Raw genomic sequence first — 25,790 nt, 5'->3', positions numbered from 1 at the left:
AAAACTTTGGATTTAAGACTCAAAAAATTAGAACAGAGCCACATTCTCCACACAGCAGTCGCCCACATACAGAGTGCGTGGTAATCAATGTCATGATCAGTTTCAGAACATGCACTGATGGCGGCCGCTCTGTAATCGATTAAGAATGATTCAAAAGTAAAACCTATTATAACAGTTTATTAATATTTTCAGTTCGATCACAGGCTGAACAAAAGCCTGAGACAAACAGTAGTATTACACTGTAAACATGTTTTGTTAAAAATAATTTCTTAGAGATTTTACACCTTTCACCACAGCAGAGAGACTAAATTCAGTGGCACAGTAACAACCCAGCTGTGTGTCCCGGTTTTCATTTCGGTATTCAAAGGTCATCCCAGATAAATAAATATTATTCTGCATTTCTTCTTAAATCAAAGGAGATAGCCTCTATTAATCTGCTTTATAAAAGTCATGAGTAGTGAAACACAGTAAACTGCAATAAAACTCAAACAAAGCAAAACAAAAAAATGAACATAAACTTTTAGGAATAACAAAAATTAAACACAACATCTTGCAAAATGTATTTAGAACAGGTAACACATTTGATGAAATGAGACAACACTACTAAAAATATACAACTAAACAGGCAAGCCAAAAATTTATCAAATCGAAAAAATGAAAGAAATATTTTCTTGTGTTATCTGAAATGTGTTGACACACTGTTTTTGTTTTAAACAGAACTGTGAAAGGCGTGGCTCTCGATCGATTTACCCCCTTTTCAATTCTTACTTCCATTTCATATCCATGTGTCATTATTTAACAGTTTGTTTACCTCAAAAGATATGTATTTTTAAAAAACAATGATGAAGCCCATAATCATAGAAGTGAACAAACTATACTTATAATTTAATTCAAATTAAAATAACATTTATGCAGTATTACAAATAAAGACACCTGATAAAACCAGTGTAACTGTTAAGTGACCTCCTGCTGTCAGAAAAGAAAATTATGGAAAATTACTCTAAGCTTTCAAAACTGATATATGTAGGCAAGAAAGGCACAAAAAAAACATCCATTCGCAAAAGTATGAATGATAAAGCGGCAAAATGATCAGAATTTGTTGCACTGTCTTATATGTCTTCTATTTTGCTGATTTATTTATCTTTAAATGTATCTTTGTTGAGTATTTGAATTCAGTCCCACATAATTGTGTTTTCCTCCATCTGCGCCACCTTGTTAATCCAATATTTAGTGTGACACTGAGAAAAACAAGCTCTATTTTATCCTATTTAGTTAAATCTGTATTACTTTAAACAAACAAAAAAAAAAATTCACATTTTTTTTTTTTACCAAACTACAATAAGCAGTTTTCTTTCACAGAAAGAATCAGTACATGCAAAGAATACACAAATCACACAGGGATGAAGATGTATTCTATGTAAGTTAATAAACAAACATGAAACAAACATGAACTCATGTTACCTTAGCAGCTTTATAATATGGAAGTATTGATAGCTTCAGTGATGCTGCTCATTGTTTAGTGTAGGGAACAGGAAGTCATTGCTCAGAATCATTACAAACAAAGGTTTTGGTCATTATTTTCCAACAACTGTAAAATATACTGCATAACAGAACTTACATAGCTCGTAAATGAACATTTTATTGTTATTTTTTTCCTAAAATGGCAGGAGAGTATCATTCTGATTGATTGAAAATTAAAACAACAATTAAGTCTGAACTTTACATAATAGGACAGAACCCTTTCACAAATATCAGTGTCTTTCCACATCAAAGACTTTGCTAATATTGTCAAACCCAGGGCGAGAAAGCTTCATATTTCTCAGCTGACCTTGCAGTCTTAGCTATAGATCTCTGACCATCCCATAAATATTTCTTCCCCTTGGATATATGTGAAAGTATAGCTTTTTCTGAGAAATCTTTAAAAGAATATCTTGGGTTAGAGTTTGGCTAAAATAAATGTCTTTCCTGCAGTAGATTATTCTTGCACCATGTTTATCAGCTAATGGCTAAAGTGAGAGGGGGCAAGACAAATAATTGATATATATCATCTTAAAACAACTGAAGTCTGAAAAGCCATAGCTTTATGGACCAGAATATACATGCTTCAGAATGTTCTGTAAAGACAAAGTTGTTATTTTCCACTGTCACAAAATATTTGCTCAGGATTAAGGGTAGCTGCTAGGTTGACAACCGGATGCAAGGAACTGTTGCCACATGGTTACTCAATAACAGAGATTGCTGCATTTGGGGAATTTGTACAGTATTGATAAACTGAATTGTACTCACTTGATATGCAATGGGATGTTCTTGGTTTAAAGGTGCAAACCGCAGCATTTCATGACCCACAACAGCGTTTTTAAAATTGGAGTTGTTTTAAGATGGTAGAAGTTTGCTTTTTTTCATAGCCCCTTTTGGAAGGATCATTAGATTTAGCCTTCTGCAGCATCTAATGTGGTTTTGGGCTACATATAGATGCCAAAAAGAGTTATGTACTGCAGGTAAGAAATTAACTCCTTTAGCCGTTTCACAAAACCTTACTTAAAACATCTTAAACTATATAAAACTACATAAAATGGGTGAAATGCTCTGGTTTCAGCAGTATGTAGCTACTCTGGCTACTCTCAGATAATGTTTGTCATTTAAAAGAGATATTAACCCATTAGCTTAAGGTTGTGACAATGTGTAAACATGTTACAGCAAATAGCTACATTCACTGAGGTGCAAGTGCATTCTTACCTAAACATCAATAACACTATGAAACTATGATCATGTTAGTTCGCCCGTATGTATGTAAACATACATATAAAAAACCAAAGAGGGGAATGCATGCAGTTGAGCGTTTTGTAACATAAAGTTCTTTTTTTTGTTTGTTTGTTTTTTTGTCAAAATCAAAAGATGATTAAACATTGAGGGTAACAATGGCATTGCTGTTTAATTCTTAACAGAAATAGCTATTATTGACATGAAAGAGAAACACCAATATGGTGTTTGTTAATTCGTCAGCAGTCCTTTGTTCCTACTTCAGCATGAAAACCTTTTAAAACATAGATACAAGCATGGTAGTTCATGAAGGATGCTCTCAGTATGGATACATGTTCAACACTTTCAGCTGATTTGGGCAGAGACTAGCTCTGCGTAGCATCCCCGAATAGAACACACAGTCATTTGTGTGTGTTTACGCGACACGTGTTTCACAGGTCGAAACCTGTGGAAGAAATTCTCAGATTCTTGAGAACCTCTACAAGTCTATTTGCAAGTGTGCACATCGTAGACTCTCACACACTCTTGACAGCTGACGTAGCAGCACCAGTGGAAAATACAGTGACACTTCTCCTTTCTCTTCTCAGTTCTGGTGTTGTGACCCCTGCCGCAGCACAGCAGGTCACAGCCGTCTATGCCGTGGGATGTTAGGTTGCAGATGCGATCCCGGGTGCCAAAGGAGCCTGTCTCTGGGTTGGGATCGCAGAAATTGGGTGAGCTTTCATAGTAAACCAAATCACGCTCTGTGGGTGGTTTGAAGTAGTTGTACTTGGGTCTCAGCGTCTCTACCCAACCGCGGGACTCCTTGTGTTTCTCCACCACCATCTCAGACGCGCTGTCGTACTTGTCCTTCATGTAGTCGCCGATGACTCGAAAGTCCGGCTGTGACCACCAGCATGTCTTGACTTCGCAGCTTCCTGAGAGACCGTGGCACTTGCACTTCAGGAACATGTTGTCGTTGAGGGACTGTAGGTTTTATTTATAAAAAAGTTAACAACACCTGACAGTGGAACAGCAGAACAATAACGCAGAATCTAAAGAATAACTGACCGTTCTTCCTGCCTCATTGTTGTGGCGATTCATTGCCGAGCGAGCATCTGGGCGGTTCTCCCTCGCGTCTGCAAACTCGCGGGACACCATGCTTCCAAATTCCACATCCTCACTGCAGCCACCCCACTTCCATCCCTCTCCAGGGGGGCCCTTGTGACGTGTGTCGCAGCCGCAGATGGTGGCTGAACCATCAGCGCAAGCCCGGGTCACAGCAAAGGCAACCCCCGCCGAGGCAATGGCATGGACAAAAGCAGACTCTCGAGTAGCTACAAAGAGAATTTCAGGGATGTGTTTAGGATGGGTCGGAAAAACTGTTGTACACAAACTGCAAAATAAAAAGCTGAAAATGGTCTCTTGATTAATGCGATTATGTTCAGGAATGAGCTATAATTAACAGTATTGGTTACCCCCTGGTCCACAGACATGGGTTCATTTTGTTTCTACTAATGTCAACATTAAATAAACTGCATATTAGGAGTCCTTTATTGTTGTCGGATTCATCTGTTTGTCATCTGTATGACTGTCTGTGTGACTTTGTTCAGCCCAGACATCAATCGTGCTGTCTCTAAATAAGGCTGGAAAGTCCTCCATGTCTGTGTTTGACATAGCTAACTGATGAGTCAGAGGGATCAGGATCTTCCACAGAGATGAGAGGAAAAGACAGGCCTGACAGACCTATAATTAAGAGACTCAATTAAGCTTTTGAGAGGTTAGGAAACAACCTTGCACTGAAGGGACAATGCACAACATGGAGTTGAGTCTTTATTGACCAGGTGCCTAATTCATTCGCCTAATAGAGTGCATGAAAATGAGGTAAAACTTGAAAAGGGAATGAAAACCAAAAGGCGTAAGTAAATTAGATATCGAACAGTAGGCGACATATAAGACAGTTTATGCCGACATGTTTGACTGTGTGAGAGAGCCAAAGCGTATTTTAAGAAAGAGAGGGAAAACAAACGAAAGGAAGAAAAGAAAAAAAAGGAAGGCGCACGTAGTTAAAGGCAGCAGGAGCTCCTCCCTTGCAGCAGGTTCCAACCAGTTTGAGGACTAAGGGGCATTAAAACAGTGATGCAAGAGAAATGGTCTTCTTGAATCCTCCACCAGCCATTTCATACTTCAATGAAATGCATCCAAGGTTACTAAACATCAACAAACGTTTTTATTTTAATGACAAACACTTCAAAATGAATTAAGCAAAAACTAAGTGCAGAGGTAGCTCCCATCGTTTAATCCAACAGAGTAAGAAGGGCATATAATAAGCTATCAAACCAATACTTTTCTGAGGCTCAGAGTTGTTTATGTTTTTTTTTTTTTTTTACCACCAAGCTTTTCTCCAGAAAGTAACCGGAAAAGGTGTGACTAGAGAAGTCATGCTAAAACTTTTTATAACAAGTTCAACCTCAGTAAACAATGAGCTTTACTACTATAACCATTCTGACACTTTGGCTTCTATGCTGTATATTGGCGCTGCTTAAGTTCAAGCATGCCATGTAGTGCCATGAGCTCTACTCACACACTGAATTTTCAAAGTTTAAAGTTGGGAGAATGAATAAGTCTCTATACACTGAGATTTAAATTTTGAAGGTCACAAGTTTCTCACCAAACATATAGCCTCAAAATTTCAATGCATCCAACATTTGATGACAGTGGCAGTAAAAACAAAAAACAAAAACAAAACTGTGCTTCTTATTAAATCTTTCACATTTGAAATTTATTGCTGTGAAACAACCTTAACTGAACTTGACAAACAATTTTTGTGCTTAAAATATTTTCACTAAAGAGATAGCTTCCTACAGTTGGTGGAGTATATTGACAGCTTAGGAGAGGGATGTGATTTAATAATATCACCGATTGAAAGCTGTCTTTCACCAAATCTAAGACAAGTTACTAATGACATGTTTTTTTAATCAGAAATATAAATTCAAATCATTAACGAACAGGCACCATCTGATAGTCACATTGCAATACTTCATTAATGCCAAAATGTTGGGAAATCATTTTATTAAAGGCTTACAGGGATAAATCTGGGGGGAATGCGGTTTTTTAAGCATTTAATAGACTTGGAGTGAAATGAAAAAATGTTTACACAGTGAAAACATATATTTACAGTAAAATACAGGCAGTTGTGGTTGCCAGAATTTCAACGTGTTTACATGATAAAATTCTGGCACCCACAGCTGCCTGTATTTTATTGTAAATTACAGATGTTTATTTTTTTTTATTTTTTATTTATTTTTTTTTTAAACTTTTTTACAGTGTAGATGTTAACAACTCACAGTAAGTATAGAGTCTAAAAAGATGTTTATAGTATGTATCCAGAGTCAGACATGTCTCTTTTATGAGCTTCTTAATTATAATATAAATACAACAAGCATGAATAAGTTTGATTCTAAAAATATCAATAATATAAATATAATACATTTAAAATGTGATGCTGGTAAATGCTTCTGAGGTGATCATTAAATCCTGACACTATTTTTGCTCTAGGGCTTTATTCAATTAAAGCAAAAAAAAAAAAAAAAAAGCATGCTACTCCAAGCTGTATTTTTACGAGTTGTCATATTTGGTATCATGCTACCTTTCTGGTGCTGTAGTACGTCTCGAAGCCAAATGCACCTCCTGTTGTAGCGCTTACTTCGCCGGGAGATGTCCTCTCTTACATAAGTTCAACAGCTTCTCTCCCTTTTACGACCAATTTAAGGACACTTTTTCTTGGACAATGCTTTTCAACCAAACTTTGCCAGATACCGGCAGGCCAAATGGTCCCTACAACCTGCTGGGGGGTTCAATCCCCTATTGTGCTGTCACAGTCACGCTGTGTTAGTCCCACAATGGACCCAGATATTTTATATGAAATTTGCCCTGGCTAGTGATTAGTGGGGACTAAGTTAAGTCATAGCAACAGAGAACTATGCATTGGCTGGACCCCGCTTGTCGGCAGACAGGGAAATCCCTATTCACATGGTTTAATAAAACAATCTAAAGGGCGTGTGAATGGGGAAAAGCACTTTTTCTCCTGCTTAATCTCATGGTTGAGAAGATATTGTGCTCTGAGCAGCACCCAGTGGGGAGCGGGGCTAAGGTCCCCCCATCAACTCCATTTACCACACCCCTTCTTTCTTTCTTGCCCAGAGTTAATGATATACTGATGCGCTCACTTCCCTCCCCCAGCTTGATGAGACATACGTTCTGTGAAAAGCTAAGACCTTTTAGCTCATCCTAAATAGTTACACTTTCTCATCCTCAGGTCATAGGTCATAACCCGTATCTCCTGACATCCTCCTGGTTAATTTAGGAGGGATTTATTGATTTCACTTATACTTCCTGGCTTGAATATTGCCAAGCTAAAAAAAAAAAAAAATTGCATACCCCTTGAACTTTTTCTACAAACTTAATTTATATTGGGATTAAATGTGATAGACCCACAAAAACTACCACATCATTTTGATGTGGAAGAAACACGAATCATAATTTGCAAAACTGCTAACAAATAATGCATCTGAAAAGGATGGGGTCAATTTCAGTTTTGCGTCCTGTACGCTGACACCCATAAATAAGATCCCATGCAATTAAGTGCATTCAGAAATTAATAAACAATTAAATATCACAGTGATATTGTGAGTGATACAATATCATCATGAATCCAGGTGGTCTGTGAAGGCATCAGACGTTAGCTACAAAATACTAGAGAGGAAACAGGATCATGACGACCCAAGAACACAGCAGACAGGTCAAGGATATGTTGCTGGAGAAGGTCAAAGCTTTGAGGCTCATCTGAAAATGAAAAAGTATGGTCTGCACAGATGGTAGAATGTGCACGCCATATGCAGAAGCTGTAGTCTTCAACACTGTGAAGAAGCCAAGACCTCCCATGGTAATTCTGCAGGAACTGCAGAGATAAAGTTTGTGCATGCCAGCACAGCAAACAGATATGAAGGTTATCTCTTCACTTGAGACCAAAATGTAACATTTTAGCTAACATGCAAAAGATTATTTATGGCAAAAAGAAAAAAAAAATATAGCACTTCCAAAATGATGGTGGCAGCATGATGCTGGGGGAACACTTTTTGCAGCAGGGGGAGGGAAGATGGAGGAGTTGAAGGAGAAAATGGATGGAGCGAAAGCAAACCAGTCAAGGAATAAATCTGTTAGAGGTTAGGATACAACAGTAGGTACAAGGGGATATACTATAACTTATTGTGTATAGTTAGAATCTTCTAGCGCAAATTCCACATCTAAATCGTATGGAAAATCTGTGGCAATATTTGCTGTTCTATCCAATTTGACTGAGCTTGACTTTTTTCGCAAGAAGGCTAGCCGACAGCGCTATCGACTCTAGTCTCTAGAGCCCTGTGACTATCGTTGTTGTACCCTGACGACTTTGTATTCGTAATTCTGGCAACAGATGGATTTAGAAAGCATTTCCTTTCACTTCGCATTTATGTTGCAGTTTGTGTCTTTTCAAATAAAATCACAACAAAACACAACTAAGTTTCTGGTTGTATGGTGACATTATGTGAAGAAGCTTAATGGGCTTAAAAACTTTTGTAAAATGCAGTTTCTGTTTGCATAGGTCTCAACACCTGCGATATAGTTGCCATCCACATTTTGAGGCACAGTTGCACTCCCTAATTCCATCATATGACTCACAAACAGAAGTGTGCATATGCCCATACAGCAGGGAGGTGTTGTTCAGATAGCAAGAAAGGTCACAACAGCTCTGGGATTGGTTGCAAAAACCGAGAACACCTGCACAGCTTTCTATTACCTTTCATCACAGGCAGATTCCAGCAGTGCATGTTTTGACACTTTGGTTAATGTAAATTAATGAGTGCTGACACAGACATAGCCTGGAGGCAGGCCTTGTGATGTGAGGTGTGGCTATGGATAAAATCTTTGAGGTTTAGGCCACGTCTGAGAGAGAGTTCTAACAAGAATGTGTCTTATTTAAAGGCAGGAGTTGCTTTCCTTTTCATTCATGTGAGTGTGTGTGGTAACAGAAAGTAGTGCTCACACTGGGTAGGATCTTGTTGCTTTAAGTTTTAAGTAATTGTTTTTCCATTTTATTTTTTTTTTTGCTCTAACTTCAAAAACAATCTTCCTTTAAATACAAACTTCCTTCATAGAGATGTTAAACTAACTCAAATGCTCATCATGTCAATGAGATCAACACTACCAGTCATGGGATGTAACTAAGTTTTTGAAGTAAATAAGGTGCATACTCTTCCTCACAAAAAAAAAAAAAAAAAGGCCAAGAGGAAACTGAAAGACAACAGTCTGAATTGCAGACAAACAGACACCAGTGGGGACAATGGCTTCACTCCACAGACAACCACCAGCATCAATCAAATCCAATGAAATGGAAGCCCACTCTGACTAAAACCTATCAAAGGCCTGTGAGCCCCTGAGCCACTCTCCTCATCTTCAGACAAAGGCACTTAATCCAGCCACTTTGACCTCTCACATTATTACGGGCCTGGGTGACCTTAATCCAATCAAAATGATTTACTAAAGCCCAGTAGCGGCCTTCTCTTTCCAGTCAGTACCCCTGCAATTTAGAGTTGGGAGGGGAGGGCAATGGGAACGACGTGGTGGCATTTTGCACCACAATGGGGCTGGGATTGAGAACCCCTATCGTTAGCCACCTACTTGAGCTCAAGCCTCTTCTATCAACTGACTCAAGAGTTTATTAAAAGCAATTGCCCTAAGTGACCTCCAAGCGGCCACATTTGCATCAGTCTTCAGCAAACTAGCTGCCAAGTTTAGATCTTTAGATGTTGTGCAATGTGGATGTCCACATTGCACAACATCCGGTCTCATTTTTTAAATCATATTTTAGAAAGCACAAGAAGCGAAAGAACATGAACTCCTCCAGTGCAGCTATGAAGCTACAAAGCAAATTTGAATTATGAAATTTGGAAATGTTTCTTGAAAACAACATGTCGAGCAGCATTTGTAACAACATCAGGCAACGCATCAACTAACAGATGAGGTGTAGGTTACCTGTAAGAAAGCAGGAAATAGTTGCTTACTGGAAACCAAGCTTTGTGCAATAACATACAACCAAGTTATATTCCCTTAGGCATAGATGGAAAAAAAAAAGTTGTTCAGGAATTTATTTCATTTTGGTAAGCCATAATTATTATTCCATGTCAGCAAGTATCTTGCATTGCTGATTGTCCAAGTATAAGTCAAACATAAGTACATGCTGTCAGAAATGATTATCAAATGTTTTCGCATCTTCTCTTGTATGTGTGAATTTGCTAAATGGAAAACTACCACTTGTTTTCAACGTTCAGCTCTGAGATGGGGATAAAAACTGAGCCATAAAATTTATGTCTGAAACTATGCTCAAAGACACTAAAGTTGATCCTTTGTGAAGTTTAATTTTTGAAAATTGCCACAAGCAATGTAGGAAGAACAGCAAGCTCGCCAAAAAAGGTGCTTTGCTTAAATGACACTAAAAGTTATCTAAGACTACAGACTACAGCCAGAGTGACACATGGTGGTGGCACTGTCATGCTATGGGATTGTTCTTTTTCAGGAGTTGCAGAAAAACTGGTCAGAGTTGATGAAACTATTTATGGAGTTGAGTATCCGCAAAATATTTGAGACTGTGGGAAAGGTCCATGAGCCGAAAAAAAACTTAGAATTGGCCCAATTTTATTGAAAATCTGTGTCAGCTATTTTGTAAAGAAAAGTGGGGGAGATTTTAGGCTGCAGACTTGCAAAAATGATAGAGATATACACCAAAAGTCTTTCAGATTTAATTTCAGTGAATGGCAGTTCTGCAAAATTTCATGACACTGTTTTCAAATTAAATTCAAAAATATTTCATTAAATGAAATTTAATAACAAAACCAGGCTTCTTTATCAGTTTGTTGAGCCTTTTTAGGCCCAGATTTTATTTAATTTTTTTTTTTCAATATTTTGAAAGCTGTGAATTATTTTCCTTCCACTCCCTTGTTGGTGTATCACTTAAAATCATTGGGGTTTGTGCGTGTAAGTTCAAGTTCAAGGGGCATGATTAGTTTTGCAATGCCCTGTAAAGCTTATTGTGAAAAAAAAAAAAAAAAAAAAAAAAAAAAGAATAAAGAAAACTACAGAAAATTGCCATGTTTTCAGGGCGAAATTAGGCCAATGGAAGAAATATATCATTTAAAGTTTCTTTTTACATGTGTATTTAATAATACATCATGTTTTCTTGACCTTTTTCACTTATTCTTTGCTGTTTTTGTTTGTCTGAATGCCTTAAAGCGTGTGGCCTCATTTCCTGAATAGACAGTTATATGCAAGTCATCATATTCTGAAGTGAAAATGTATTTTAGAAAAACTGCATTATTCAGCTTGGTTCAGAATCTCACGTCCTAGGTGTCTTTTAAGGAAAATGTGGCAATTGCAGGAGATCCCCTCCCAAGGAAAACTCAGACAAGACAGAACTAACTTGCCTTGGGCTAATTGTGTACATCATTTCATGCATATAGGCCCCTCAGAGCTTGTTCTGTCTCAAGACTATTTAAACAAGGATTTGAATCAACATAATGAATGATGCACGCAGGGAATGCAGCTTTTCTACTGCAAATATAAGACAAAGAGAAAACAGAACAGTTAATGAAAGAGTTAATCAGCTCAGAAAGACCATAAGTCACTTTTCTTTTCCTTTTTTTAAAGTAGTTTGGAGAACTAAAGACTTTTATATCAACTTTGCAAAGGCAGCAACATACTGAAACACAAACTGAAGCCATTGAAGTTGAACATCATTAATGTTTTGGAATGCTCCACATCTACGAGCTCACTCATAATTATACACGAGAAAAAAAATCCTTGATAGTTTGAATTTTTGACTAAGTTATTATTTAAATTTTCATCTTTATTAAGTGACAATGGAAACCTATTTATGTTGAGGGTAAAATAATGACAAATTATCTTTTTCTGGCTTTCTTATATTTATGTGTGCCATTGTGCTCGTGAAAGTTGGGCAAAGATGCAAAAAAATCTTCCTCTGAAGGTTATCATATCTATCTTTCTGTCTCCATAGCTATATTTTAAAGAAAATTTCTGAAAGATTCAGAGTCACGATGTTGATAGTTGCAAATGGTTTTTCTTTTAATTTTTGTAAACTGTGTGCCTCTAGACCACAAATTAGTTGCAACCTTAACCCAACATTACCAACCATAAGCCTAAAAGTACACATCTGAGTTATGTATGAGACCATGAAACTTCAATGAACGTAAGCCCATGGATCTGAATTCACATACGCATGCTGTACAGTTTACCTTTGTCCAAAACTGGCCCAAAGATGGCCAAGTTGTCATTGACTGTTGTGCAGTTCCAGCGCCGGCCTCTGAACTGGTGCTGGCACTCTTGGATGCCAATCTTTACCCCCTCGGCCACACTGGGCATGATCTCAACGTAGTTTCTGCAGAAGCGCAGCTGCTTGGGCACCAGACCTGGTATGCTGGCACAAAGAATAGGTTGGGTACCTATTGATGAATACTGGTGGCCCACTGCTAGTGACCTACAGGCAGAGAGGAAGTCACAGTGTCAGCGCGTTTTCATAATTATATCCTCGTATCCTATTTGTCTGAATCGATGTCTCACTACTGAAGTGGGAGGTAATTTTCCTCTTTGTGCAGTGTAATCTTATGTCTGAGTTTATCTGATTGTGTGTGTTTATTTGTCATATCAAGTGCTACCATTAGGTTTCTATCCTTTATCCCTTCAACCACCCTTTCCAAAGACACCTGCCTTTCATGTGTATTGAAATTGTAGCCCTGCCACCGCATTGTTTCTGTTTAAGATGAAAGTCTGCGACGCATCCAGAGGTCTTCATAGACCTTAAGCTGACAACTTGGAAAAACTACACCTTGTCATTAGCTGTCCGCACACTTAACAGGCTGTCAGCTTAGGGTAATAAGAGTGTAAACCCTACAATGAAACTTCAGAGACTGTATTAAGAGTGACGCAGAACCCCCCCCCCCCCCACACACACGCATGCACTCGTAGTTTTTCTCTTTGAGGAAGATGCTTAAAGAAACAAGTGTAAACTTGGCTCACTGATTACATCTCTGTGCCTTTACACCTTTATAATTCTCTCAATCTTTATTATTAGTGTCTATTTATTTCTATTACTCACTCAGCATTTAGAGCACTGAGAAGTAAGGTGTACCACTGTATAACGGTTACCTTGAACAGTATTTTTTTTAATAGACATTAACTTATTAGCCTTGCTACACATTTTAATATTGCTGGAGAACACGCTTATTCTTCTTATTCATTTTTTAATACACAATGATGAGCCCTGAAGCCATGGAAAGACTACTGACGGCCAACCTTAAACAACCATCAAAAAAATACATCTGACCTCAAAATTATGCATACCCCTTGCAGACTTAGGCTTGAATTAATCTTTTCATTTGGAATTATATTGAAGAGCCCCAATGAGAATCCTGACATGGATCTAGTGTAGGATCTGTAGAGGGAGCTAAAGATTAGGGTGATGGCACTCAACGGCTTGGAGGTCATCATCAGCTAAATCCTCCAACTACCAGTGGGGACAAGCAGTAGGCTGGTCAGCAATGAAAAGGGTTTGGAAACTGTAGCACTGTTTTTTTTTAAAACTAAATACAAACTAACAATCTATTCTAAATAGCAGTTATTTTTAACAAAACTGGTGGTCTGTCCTATTGCATTGTTGTCTTTTGAGAGATTCCTGTCTCATTTTCGATCAGAAAGAAAGTTGATGGTTCAATGGAAACTGTTTTAGCACCCGGGGTATGAAGAACTTTGGACCAAGCTGAATGTCATTGAATGTCCAGTGAATGAAAGGTCGACATCATTGGGATTATTTGTTGAAAACCCTTTAAATACCTGATTTCTGTATTTTTTTTATAATCTGATTAAATTGACTTGATTGAGTCTTTTATGAAATGTGAATAGAGTTGTAGCTTGAATCACTCCAAACTAAATCTCATTTGAAGTGTTTGCCTTCATATTTTCACTTGTGTTTCTTACTTTTTCAGGTCGCAGATTTGTTTTCTAAATAGGGCAGGTTTTCACTGTCTTTCACAAGGGCCATTGCTCTTGGTGACCTCGGTAAGACCTTACCCGGGCAGGCCAAGTAAGATCTCTGTCTTCTCAGTGACATGGATTTGTGTCTCTTCCACGAATGCATCCCCAAAGCAGGGGAAGGTGTACTTAGCTGCTCATTTTCTGCTAACCTGCTCAGTGTTGTTCAGGGATTAATAACTGATCACAAGATTACCGGGTTCCTGACACAGGCCTGCAGGCAGAGTTATTTTTCTTCGAACTACAAATACTGAGCAGATTTTCTTCCAAGAAGTCTGTGACTAATCCCAGTTCAACTTCACAAAACATTTTAAAGTTGCCTTTCTATTTTTGAGAAATTGTAAATAATAACGGATAAAGAATAAAAATACAGCTCATATAAAAATCAGGTAAATCCAAGCATCTCATTGGTTCCAAAAACCATGTCAGGAAGCCTGTGCAAACAGGCCTTTTACAAATGTTCTTTCTTGAAAAAGAACATTTCCTTCTTTCTGCAGAAGGAACAGGTCTATGTAGTAATCTTTGAGACACACAGTAAGTCAGTGAGCAATGGCAAGTTGATATTTATTCTAGACAAAATCACCTTTGTCTGCTGCAAGCATCAGTAAACAAGACGCTCCTGCTGTGTGAACTCTTTTTTGCCTTTGTGAATCTGTCTACCCTGCAGCTGATAGTTTCCAGCAGAGACCTGCAGAAACCACCTACTTGGGTTCCCTCTCACAAGAATTGCAGAAAACTAATCATTTTTTAATCACTGTGCACAAACTTGCCAGCACCTCAGACGCTGTTTTAATGCAACATGTGATCGACTTTGATTTAAGGAACTAATAACCCTTCGATCTGTGCTTTAAGAGGCCATTGTGCATGAGCCTCTGCCGGATCTTAAACAATTACACACAAACTCACCGTGACTCAATGTGATGTGTTTCTGTCTCAGTGGAGCAGAGTGAGTTGGTGCCATCCCTTCCTGTGTTAGGAAACGGCTTACGAGAGGAGGCAGGGCATGTTCCAGTAGAGATGATTTATGATTTTTTTTTCTTTTCTTTTTGCAGAAACTGTTGCATAAAGAGCAGTGTTGTTGGAGACCATCTCCAACAACCACTTAAGGCTAACTGCTGCTCTTCTGTGTGTTGTGTGGATTTTTGGTATTTATTGTGTGGTCTTTACTTTAACCTCTTTAATTCCTCAGGGGAAAAAAAAGTCAATTTATCTTGTTGGGAGCTGCTGTTGTGCAGAAAGCAGGACTTTCAGTGTATTGAGTGAAAAAAAAAAAAGCCATGGCTAATGTACGGAAAACTGTTTAGCTTAAAGAAAAACATATATAAGGGATGTATTTTTTTGCGCTCTGAATAGATTTTCCCCTCTAATCTAAGTGTAACCAGCGCATGTTTAATGCATATTTCAGCAAGCCCAAGCAAGGTGCCTCAGAATTACCACTTTACTCGTGGGCCCTGGGGCCTTGGAGTCGACTTTGACATCAAGAGAATATGTTTGGGAGAAGGAATGTGTGGCAAGCTTTCACCTCCAGGTATTTATCTTCTAAGGTGGGGTGGACTAGAGAAGGATGGTGGGAGGGTGGCGGGTGCAGCCAGGCTATGTCATGGCAGGTCGGGAATAGGCAGACATGAACCCGCCTTAGTGCAGATCTGCAACGCCACATACTACTACGGGCATTGAGGCTGTGTCTGAAGGCCACTTGAAAATTCTGCAGCGTCTGCCAGCAATAAATCTCCCTTTAACCCTAAATTGAAGAGACATGGCTTTCACATTTCTTGCATGTTTGTTTGCAAACGGAGAGAAAATGTGAGTCAAAAGGAACTTAGTTATTTCAGCTGAGGCTAACGTAGAAAAAAAAAGATAAAAAAGAAAACGTTTTAGAGCATTACTGCATGTGCTCTTTTGTCAGTAAGTCAGAGTTTTGTTTATTTTGGTGGGAGCAACTCAGCCAATCAGATCATGTGTTTTCTTGGCTCGGTGTTGCTTTTGCAGTTGCTTTCTCCAAACTCCAAATTTACACACAGATTTTTCCACTTACAGCACGATTTCAACTGTAACAGAGCGGAAACCTGCCTTCCAAGGTTTTTTTTTTATTTTCTTTCAAAGTAGGGAATGGAAAAAATGACTTAAAGAAATGATTACAAAGAATTAGATGACAAATTTGATCAAAATCAAATATGCTGGAAGATAGGAATGATTAGAGCATTCCTCCTTTTTTTCCCCCATCTATCCACTCAGTGGGCTCAGTGTTATATCAGGATTTCCTTCCAGCTGAGTGTGTAATTAGTTTCTCATCAGCCTTAACACCAGGGGACCCATTAATGGAAGTAGATTAGGGGTCCACCCAGTTTTAAAGCATTGCCAAATATTAAATGATTTATTGGAACCTGGACATCTTTTGTTATTTTTGTTCTACTGTACAAAACCTGCTATGATTGATGGACGTATTTTACCAGACGTGACATTAGCTCTCAAAGTCTGATGAGACTTTGAGAGCCAATGTCAAAGTGGAAAATGTTATGCCGAAGTGGGGTATTTAGGATATTGTGCACAGTTTAAGCTAAATGGCAAACCTGTCCCTAGGAAGAATATTTTCCACACTGAGTTTGATTAAAATTTCATGGTTTCACAGAGATTCATGACAAAAGTATATAATATCAACGGCTTTCACTTAGAACATGCTGATAGTTTTTGAACTGGGTCACCTTAATGACAGTGACTGGCAACAGTTTCTCAATTTCCACACGATGACTCTCTGTGTTTTTCTCAGGTGAATTAGGCTTTTCTAATTCAGCTGATCAGCAGTGCTCAGCAACAGGTGGGAGAGGGCAAGCTACAAACCTAACACTGATTATAACAATGATTACTCCAGCCCTTTCTCTAGCATTTCAAGAGAAATGCCAGCAGAAACAGCAGAAACTAAACAGTAGAAACATTATGCAGCAGTTTTTGTTTTTGTTGCTTTGAAACTTTTTAAATCCTCACCTTATCTTCATACCAGTCAATGGCACAAATCTAGATAGATACCTGCATAATACATAAATAATATTTTACAGGGCTAAAAATGCAAATACACTAAGACCCAACTATGTGAAACAAAATAAGTCAAAAATAAAGGCACAAAACCATCACATTAACTACAGAATTTGCACAGGATACAGGATAATGCAATTGTTCTTTTTCAATGAAATGCTTTGCTATTTTACATGACCTGTCAGCATATCCACACGTTGAGAGAAGGATTATTATTTTTTAGTTACCTTAAAAGTGCCATGTGAGCATTCAAAAATATGTCTAGGATTCAAGTATTATGTGAAATTTTCAAAGGTTATTGTATTAAGGTTTTTTTTTTTTTTCCTGAGCATGATGGAACCTGATGACCTTCTTATCCAAGATCCTAATCACCTAATTATACATCATTATCAGTTGGAGTAATAGTTCTTGCACAAATGGGGCCCTGGACAAGCCTTTACTCCTGAAATACCTGCACTTGCCAGAAATACCAGAAAGAATAAACCTTTCCCCAATATCCTTTTCAAGTTTTTGCAAATAAATGCTTCAAATCACAAATTGTTTTTGTTTTTTTTATTCTGATTTAGTCCAAAACTCACAGAGGTTTTGGTTTTATATTCTTGATTTTATAGCACATGCCACTCTTTAACCAGTGTGGTGAGACAGAACAGAAAGCTAAACAGTAATTTAAAGTGAATAATTAAAAAATATATAACAAAATAATAAATGCCTAAAATTGTTTGCAGCAAAAAATCTTATTTAGTCTAAACCAATGCATCTTTGAAGTTTCAATCCTGCTTTATAAATTCAGCTGCAATGCAGGTCAAATATTCAGTCTGTCATATGTCAGACTACTGAATCACTTATTTTAACTTTAAACTGCATGAGTAAGTCATTATATCCTGAAAAATTACCTTGACTGTGAGACATTACAGATTGCACAGTGAAACTGGATCACATGACAAGTAAGTGACCTCCCAATGATATCAGCATCATAAACATACAGACAACATCCTCGAAATGGACTAAGAAGCATTAACGCTGTTTTATTTATGTAGAGCCAAATATTTGTATATTTTACTATTATTTATGTGAAATATGGTTATTTTTACATGATTACAAACTGTCTTTGTATTTACTACATAAGAATGTTCTTTTTTAAGAAAGAGTGTCTTTACAGCAATGTCTTGTATGAATCTCAATGAAACATTCTATTCTATTCTATTCTATTCTATTCTATTCTATTCTATTCTATTCTATTCTAACATGATGTTGGTTAACATGCTTATAAACCTAATTTAGTGGAAATGATTGAGTTTGATGCATTAAACAAATAGGGTAAAACAATGTTTTCAGTATTTGACATGCCCATCACCAAACAGAGACTATTAAGAGAGATTTGATTGACTGATTGACTGATTGATTGATTGATCGGTGAGTCTTGTTTTACTGTTGACAAATTTTCCTCAAAGTCATCCATTTGTTTCACATTATATCTAACGAAGCACTGCAACTGTGCAAATGAGGCGATAAGAATTGGTTTTACAGTTTATTCCCTTAAAAAAAGGGAACAAAGACAACAAGAAAAATACCAAAAGATGGACTTAAAAACTCTCTTCGTCTGTCTTAAACCTTATGTGAAGCCACCTGATACACACAGCTCTGTGTGTAAGTTTGTTTTTTAGAAGCATAGACTTTATCCTGATTAAATAGTGGTTAATTACATGTTTTGTAGGGAACAACCCATGTTCATGTACGTTTGAATAGAGACCCAGATTTAAGCAGGGGATTCAATGTCTGCCAGTAACACATTAATGACCTCCTCCTCACCCCCACCCCCCAAAATAAAAACTGGATAAACATAAACCCATGTCTTTCTCTCACGATCTAATTCTCACACAAATACAGGCCAATGTTTTCAGAATTACAATTGATTGGAAATGCCAATAGAAATGTACATTTTTGTCAACTCGTGTTTATTTTAGTCGCTCCAATGGTAAAGTGGGCAAAGGCCAGTGCTATATTTTGTAGGCCCCATACACTGAAACCTATTTGTCAGGACAGTTTTTCATTTGCAATGTTTTAATTTATTATATTTGTTATAGGAGTATATCTTCAGGACACAAGAGGACAAGTCTATGAGTTGTAACATGTATTTGTTAATTAATTAGTTAATTAATTATATTAATTAAATGTGTTTGCTAGTTGTTGCTCACTCACTACATGCTCTGCACCACTTCTTTAGTGACAGGATAATCAAACTCCCAAAACGCTGTTCTGGGTTTTTTGTTTTGGTGTGCCAATGAACCACCATCTGCCTGCCCCAGTTTTCAAACTTTCTGGACACACACCTGGTTAGTTTCAACACATTTCCATGATGAGTTAGATAAAATAAATAAATAAACAAATAAATAATAATAATAATAAAATAAATAGAATTAATGAATAATTATGAACAACAAAGTCAACAAGAGCATTCACTGCGGACAATTTACATCTGCTTAAGCTGAAGCTGACGGATCATTACTGTGCGTAAGAGTCCGGCTGCTGTCAGAAAACAAACTGAAACTACAACCGCTCAAAGTGTCGCACATGGATCGAGGACCATCAGACGCTTCTCAGCATTTCAATAACAACAAGAACAAAAAAATCACGTCGCCGTTTATTTAAGGTGTAAAAAAACAAAAAAGAAAAAAAAAGTGAAGATAAAGCTTACCACCAGATGGGATAGCTTGCTATGACATGCGTAAGCCCACACAGCAGCAGGAAACATCCAAGGTATATCATCCTTAAAGTTTCGCAAAACCTCTCCAGCAGAACGCCAACATGCGCGCTCATCCGCGCACCAGAACTGAACTGAAGAGTGAAGCAAAAAAATAAAAAATAAAAATAAAACATAAAAAAGAAAAAAAAAAAAAAGAAAATAACTACTAGCTGGTGGATTTTTATTTCAATCTTGAAACAACCGCAGGGAGATTAAAAAAAAAAAAAAGTCTTTCAATCTATCGCGAGTGCTGGTGGCAGAACTGAGGAGCCAAATATTAAAAGTTAAAAGCCGCTTGCTTTTTTGTTAAGGACCCAATCAGCAGGTATTGCCAAAGGGGGAATTCTGATGATATGTTCCTTCTGTTGCCTTGTCAGCCGGAATGAGCTAATTTTAAGATGTGTTTTAGTGCTCACTGAGAATTGCTGGCATTAGCATGCAGTGTGTGTGTGATATATAATGTTGTTTAAAGGAGAGAGGGAGGGTCCTCTGGATTTTAAATAGACATCGGAACCCCTGTGGATTGCGTAGCTATAACAACCTGTCCGGATTTCACTCCCTGGCTTGAAGCTTCTAAAATGCAGAAATAAATATGTGTGAATTGCTCGGGAGTCATTATTAGGGAGCCCCAGTCCTCTAATTGTGCCTGTTTGTCATGAATGTAAAATGAGAAGTTGAGAACTTTTTCAAGATTTTCCCCAATGCCTCCTTCTCATTTATTCAAGAGGCATTGACATCTTTATGATTGATATGTGAAACGGGACAAAGTTTAAAGTCACACACTATTATTCCCTTTTTAATTCCCTTTTTTTTCAGTTTAATTAACAGAAATGTTCGGAAAAGTTGTTGAATTTAAATCGGTGCACACGTGCGTTTATAGACTGATGACTGATTTAATGATAGGCGGGCCGGTCTCTTCTTTGTAGGTGCTGGTGTTTTCTTCGTATTAAAATTAATGTCCTATGACGCCACAGAAGGCAATGTACAGATTTAATAGATCGAAGAAAATATATTTTTTACTAATGCTCATGTATTTTTAATGCGTAACTTTTTATTTGAGCAATGACATAATGGTAATTCTAATGTGCCCTTATATTGATGATAGTTTTAACAGTTTATCTGAAATATGTTAACTGAAAAACGAAACATTCTTTTAAAAGTTTATTTTGGGGAAACTCTCAGATTCTGGATAATTAAGGTTTGAACCAGTATCATTTTAGAATTTCAGCGAAATATATGTTTTTGTTTTACCAAATAAATAAATAAATAAATAAATAAATAAATAAATAAATAAATAAATAATACTCTGGAAAAATATGAAATATGAGGACTGATTAAATATATTTAATTAACAGATATATCTGTTTGTTACACTCGTTACACTTTATTTGATCCGCATCTAGAGTTAAAGGCTCAATCTTTGCACAATGCGGGCAGTCATATTGTCACAGTTGGGCTTAGTCATCCGGAGTTTTATTGATTGATTGATTGATTTTTTGCCATATAGCACGGATAAGTGGTTATCTGTCATTGACCTGTTTTTTTAATTATTATTTGGTAATTTGTTTAATTTTCACTGCTTGTTTTTTTACTTCTCAGCTGAGCAGCAAACCAAGTTTCCTGCGCTGTAAAATTTATATGGACTGTAAGTACATTTTTTTTTTTTTTTTTTTTTTTTAAGATTTACAGTTCATGCATCTTTGATTCCCTCACGGTATGTTTGTCACAGTCAGCAAACTGGTCAAGTTTATTCTATTTGAAGCACTGAAAAAATTATATATAACAACTCATTTCCTTTAATTGTTGATTCTATCTTTGTTCCACCAAGTCTTATTTGGACTATTCAACTACTCTCTAATTTAACAGAAGTTTTCATAAAAAAAAAAATCTTGATATTGATTCGCCTGGGAGAGGAAAGTCCTGGTCAGGCCCACAGATGTCCAGACGTCTCAATAGGTGGTGTGAGTCTGGATGCTACTGCCATCTGGTGGGCAATCCTACACATAGCAAACCAGTTTTTTAAAGCTCCTAGTTTGAAATAACTTCTGCAATTCTGGAATATTTCCTCTTTTGCTAGTTTCTGATTCTGTTACTTCACGAAAAAGACACTAGGTATATGTTTTACATGCAAACATCATTGGTCTGTGCAGACTTCTGATTTTTTGCATTGGAGTTGCACGTGAATCACCATGTTTTACTCCTGACGTCCCATCAGCAGAGAGTTGATGGGAAGACGGATGGAGTGTTTTCCAATCTTGGTTTTCATTTTATAATCAGGCACTTCTTTGTGCTGGTCTGTCACATTAAATTTCAATAAAATACACTTTAACATGACAAAATAGAAAAAAAAAGAGTTGAAGGCATAGAAATAATTTAGCAAGAAACTGTTAGTAAAAATGAAACTGCTACATAATCAGGGTATACGAGAAATAGTGAGGGGTACAAATCAGAAAGTGAATACTTCAACTAAGTGTGTTTTTATTCCATTTAAACACCTCCAAGGTCAAATCAAATTGAATAAGAACAATCTCGTGCAGTATTTACTGCACATTCCTATGGGATATGAGAAGTTGGATTTTCCGCCACCCGTTTTTTTGTCATATTTAGTTACCGAATTAGCAGGTTTAGAAATTTATTCATTTAAAAAACAAACTGGCTTTCACACCTCGCTCCCCACATGCCGCCCTTTCAGCTCACCTTCACTGAGAAAACAGGAGAACATCAAGTCTCCTCTGTGTGGCCACATGACCTCACGGGGACACTGATGTCATTTAGTGGTGGCCAACCAGCACGTCTTGTCATTTCACTGCACCATTGCCCTCAGTGAGACGCCCTCTGTTTGACATTAAACAGCCACAATAACATCATGCGGTACAAAAATATTGAACAAATTACTTTTTCATTACTTCACTCAGTTCTCCATGAATAATTTCCTGACGTGTTAGTAAGCTGTTAATACTCCTCTGTGCACCGGGATGTGTTTATGAGTTGGGGGGGATTCTAGGGAAAAACTGAACTGTGTTTTGCAAGGCTTGTGCGTAAATGTGGCTGCACCACTAGATGTCAGCATTGTAGTAGCTCTAGTCAGACTCATCGTCACTTATGAGCTTTGAAATAATAAAAAAAAAAAACATCTAAATGGGAAACAGGTGCAGACTATCGTTTGAATTCTTAGCAGCTTTCTCTGATACATTAAGGTAATTCTAATATAATCTTCAGCCACAGATCACAATCTAGTCTTTCAGTTTTGGCCAGAAATGAATAAGGAACACATCTGGAGGGAAATGTAAATAAAATCCCTCTGAATATCTAGTCAAATTAGACATTTATCCTTTTAGACCATATCATCAAAACAATAATAAAAAATCTCATGGTGTTTAGTGCTACGGTCAAGAGCAGAGTGGAGTTTTTGCATCAGGATGGGCTCTTCTGATCTGCCATCTCATGTGTTGTGTTGCAGCTTCAGATCATTGAGAAAATAAAATACACCTCTCATACTATGACAGTTTGGCCTCCGTTGGCTGTGAGGTCACACCTGGAAACAACTCATCACTCTCCCCTTTGTAGCCCATAGGCATGGGAAAAGAAGCAAGCCTCTGCCTCTGTGTCCACTTTATCTGCAGGATGGGCATTACCACAGGCGTCGACATCCCTATCTGGCCTCTTGGTAATACAGCCTGAAAGGTTTCAGATAAGGAGGAAAATTGTGGTGGACCATTTCAAATCTTGATTCCCTGGAAAGGTCTGACATCACATTTGTTGGGTTTGACCACTAAAACACGCATAGAGTGCGTCATTTGCACAATCCTAAATTATCTTGAGAGTAAATTGCAAATTAACAAGAAAGCTTAATGTTTGCAGAAGACTAAAGAATGCTGAATGTAACCCATGTTTTATCAAATTTTAGCAGAAAAACAGGAATAAGACCGACCTGACCACACAAAGAGTTATTGGCAAAACAATTTAAACTTGTATTAGTTTTCATTCTGAAAACAAACGCAATGCCCTCTTGGTCCTGCTTTTCACTTTAGGTGGACGGCCATGTTTTGGTAGATTTGCGAATGGACTATAGCAACACTTGAAAAAGTTCGTCAGTAGAACAATGAGTTTCCGCTTGTGGCCTTCATCCCGGTCATCAGACTTGTGGTTGGAACATATTCTTTCCATTTCCAATTGATGAATTAACTAACGCTATGTTGTTTTGTCATCTAAATTGTCCACAATTTTATTCATGTCCAATCTGGTGTGTTCTTATATCTTTATAATACTTCTAAAACTGACCTCTTTGTTCTCAAAATTCACAGTTATGTGCTATTTTTTTTTTTTTTTTGTTAATTTTTCCACACAGAATCCTAAATAAAGTACACTGAACATTGTAGAAATCTCTAGCCATGTTGTAGCAGCATGTTCACCTTTGAATCCTATTGTAACTGGTTTCTCTCAAAAGGTTTATCTTGAAATGGACAGGATGTTTCTTTTAGTTCTTGGAACGTAAGAGTCGATGTTATTGAGCTTCAGGGAAAAGATCACATGTACAGTTTTTACGACGATGGTGAACAGTGTGAAAGTCTTTCTTTCTGTTCTCTTCTTTCTCTTGTTCCTGCAGTCGTAGTCTCTTCTGGGTCATCCCAGGTTACAATCAACAAGAAGGGTGGCTGTGCAGTGTGCAGCTGCTCAGCCGGACCCTGTCTTGTTTCATTAATGCTACGTAAGGCAGATCATACCACTCCATCAACAGCACCTGCTGGTAGAGACCCCGACATGTTCACTTTATATCTACCTGAGGCTTCCCTGCACAGACCGCTGACGGTGCTGTTGAGACTGTGTTGTGTCACTGTGGATGCTCTCGCCAGAGAGACGCTGCGAAAGAGCGGCTGTGTTTGTTCAAGGCCAAAGAGAAAAGTGCAATTCTGCAAACAGCCCTCAGGCAGGGTGTTTCACAGGTTGTTCAGAAACCATGACAGGATTGTATCACGCAGCTGTGGCAGGACAATACCTAACCCACAGTGGTTTTATATTAATGTAATTGTTTACGAGAAAGCAAAAGAAATGTGAGCTTGAATTTGTAAAATGTTACCCACTCAGTATCTTTCTTCATAAAACAAATCAGAAGACATTCAAAAAACAAAAAAACAAAACAGAATCTCTATTTTACTATGATATAGATTTATTCCAATTACAGAGCAGCAGCAGCAACTTAAATGTGGCTCCTGGTTGGTTGGTTTAATAACCAGCAAGTCTCTACATGCTTGAATACAATTTGTGTCAACACTTCACAAGAAAATGTGCATGCACAAAAGGTTATCTCTGCTACAAATGCATCTTAGGATTAAGTTCAATTACTGTTTTTGACAGTGCTTTGCAAATAGTGCTCATGTCCCTTGAACTTTTTCACATTGCAGTCACAAACTGCCATACTTTCTTTAGATTTTAGGTGACAAACATATTAAGTTGAAAATTGTTATAAAGTGGAATAAAAATGATACATAGTTATCAACATTTTTTACAAACATACATTTCAAACATTGATGTGCATTTTTACTCAGCTCCTGTTAATCTCAACCACATTCGAAGTGAGAGAATGTGTTGACAGGAAAGGGCTTTTAGTCACTCGGTCCACAACTGTCGCCTGTTTAGAAAGCTGGCCAGAAGAAAGCTGCAAGAAGTCCTGCTTAGTTTGCCACAAGTCAGGTAGAGGAAACAGAAGACATGGTAAATGGACTAAACTTATACCACACTTTTCTGGTCATACAAATCACTGAAAGCACTTTCACACGAGAGTCATATTCATCCAGACTCACTTAGAAATCCACACAGTCACCCATAGATACAGAGATTGGTGTACAGCTTGGTGTTAAGTGGCTCTCCTCGGGCACCAGCAACATATGAACCTTTTAGCTTACCTGCAAAGCTCCATGTGTAACAGTGATCTTCAATGCGATAAACCAAGTAACATCATGCTACTTTTTTAGCAGTGTCACAGAAACAGGGCATATTGAGAAGACGGATGGAGCTAAACACATGGCAATCCTGGAAGAAGACCTGTGTCAGTCTTCCAGTGTGAACATCTGGTTGATACATACCCCAAAATATTTGTTTCTGGTAGGGCAGAAAAAGTTGGTTCCACAAAGTATTACTG

At 37.5% G+C, this 25,790-nt stretch overlaps 1 protein-coding gene across 1 annotated transcript; it reads right to left on the bottom strand.

Moving 5' to 3' along the window:
* Nucleotides 1-351: 351 nt before the first annotated feature.
* wnt3a (wingless-type MMTV integration site family, member 3A) lies at nt 352-19,756 on the bottom strand. Its single transcript, XM_015023711.1, has 4 exons — nt 19,604-19,756; nt 12,087-12,328; nt 3,811-4,076; nt 352-3,726 (listed from the first exon to the last, which is right to left on the bottom strand). The coding sequence occupies exons 1-4, from the start codon at nt 19,723-19,725 to the stop codon at nt 3,247-3,249; spliced, it is 1,110 nt and encodes a 369-aa protein (XP_014879197.1). The 5' UTR covers nt 19,726-19,756; the 3' UTR covers nt 352-3,246.
* Nucleotides 19,757-25,790: the final 6,034 nt, after the last annotated feature.

Source organism: Poecilia latipinna, unplaced genomic scaffold (genome assembly GCF_001443285.1).
Source record: "Poecilia latipinna isolate Pla-1442-1.1 unplaced genomic scaffold, P_latipinna-1.0 Scaffold3393, whole genome shotgun sequence".
In the NCBI taxonomy this organism is placed as follows: Eukaryota; Metazoa; Chordata; class Actinopteri; order Cyprinodontiformes; family Poeciliidae; genus Poecilia; species Poecilia latipinna.
The sequence above is the reverse complement of the archived record's forward strand: the minus strand, read 5'-3'. Positions and strand labels throughout refer to the sequence as shown.

Bases quoted from the DNA above. Each gene is read 5' to 3' on its own strand.
- wnt3a (XM_015023711.1), bottom strand. From the start codon at position 19,725: ATGAGCGCGCATGTTGGCGTTCTGCTGGAGAGGTTTTGCGAAACTTTA. The intron at 4,077-12,086 runs GTAAACTGTACA...TTCTCTTTGTAG, and splicing joins TGGGCCAGTTTTGGACAAAG to CTACTCGAGAGTCTGCTTTT. The intron at 3,727-3,810 runs GTCAGTTATTCT...TAAAACCTACAG, and splicing joins ACAATGAGGCAGGAAGAACG to TCCCTCAACGACAACATGTT.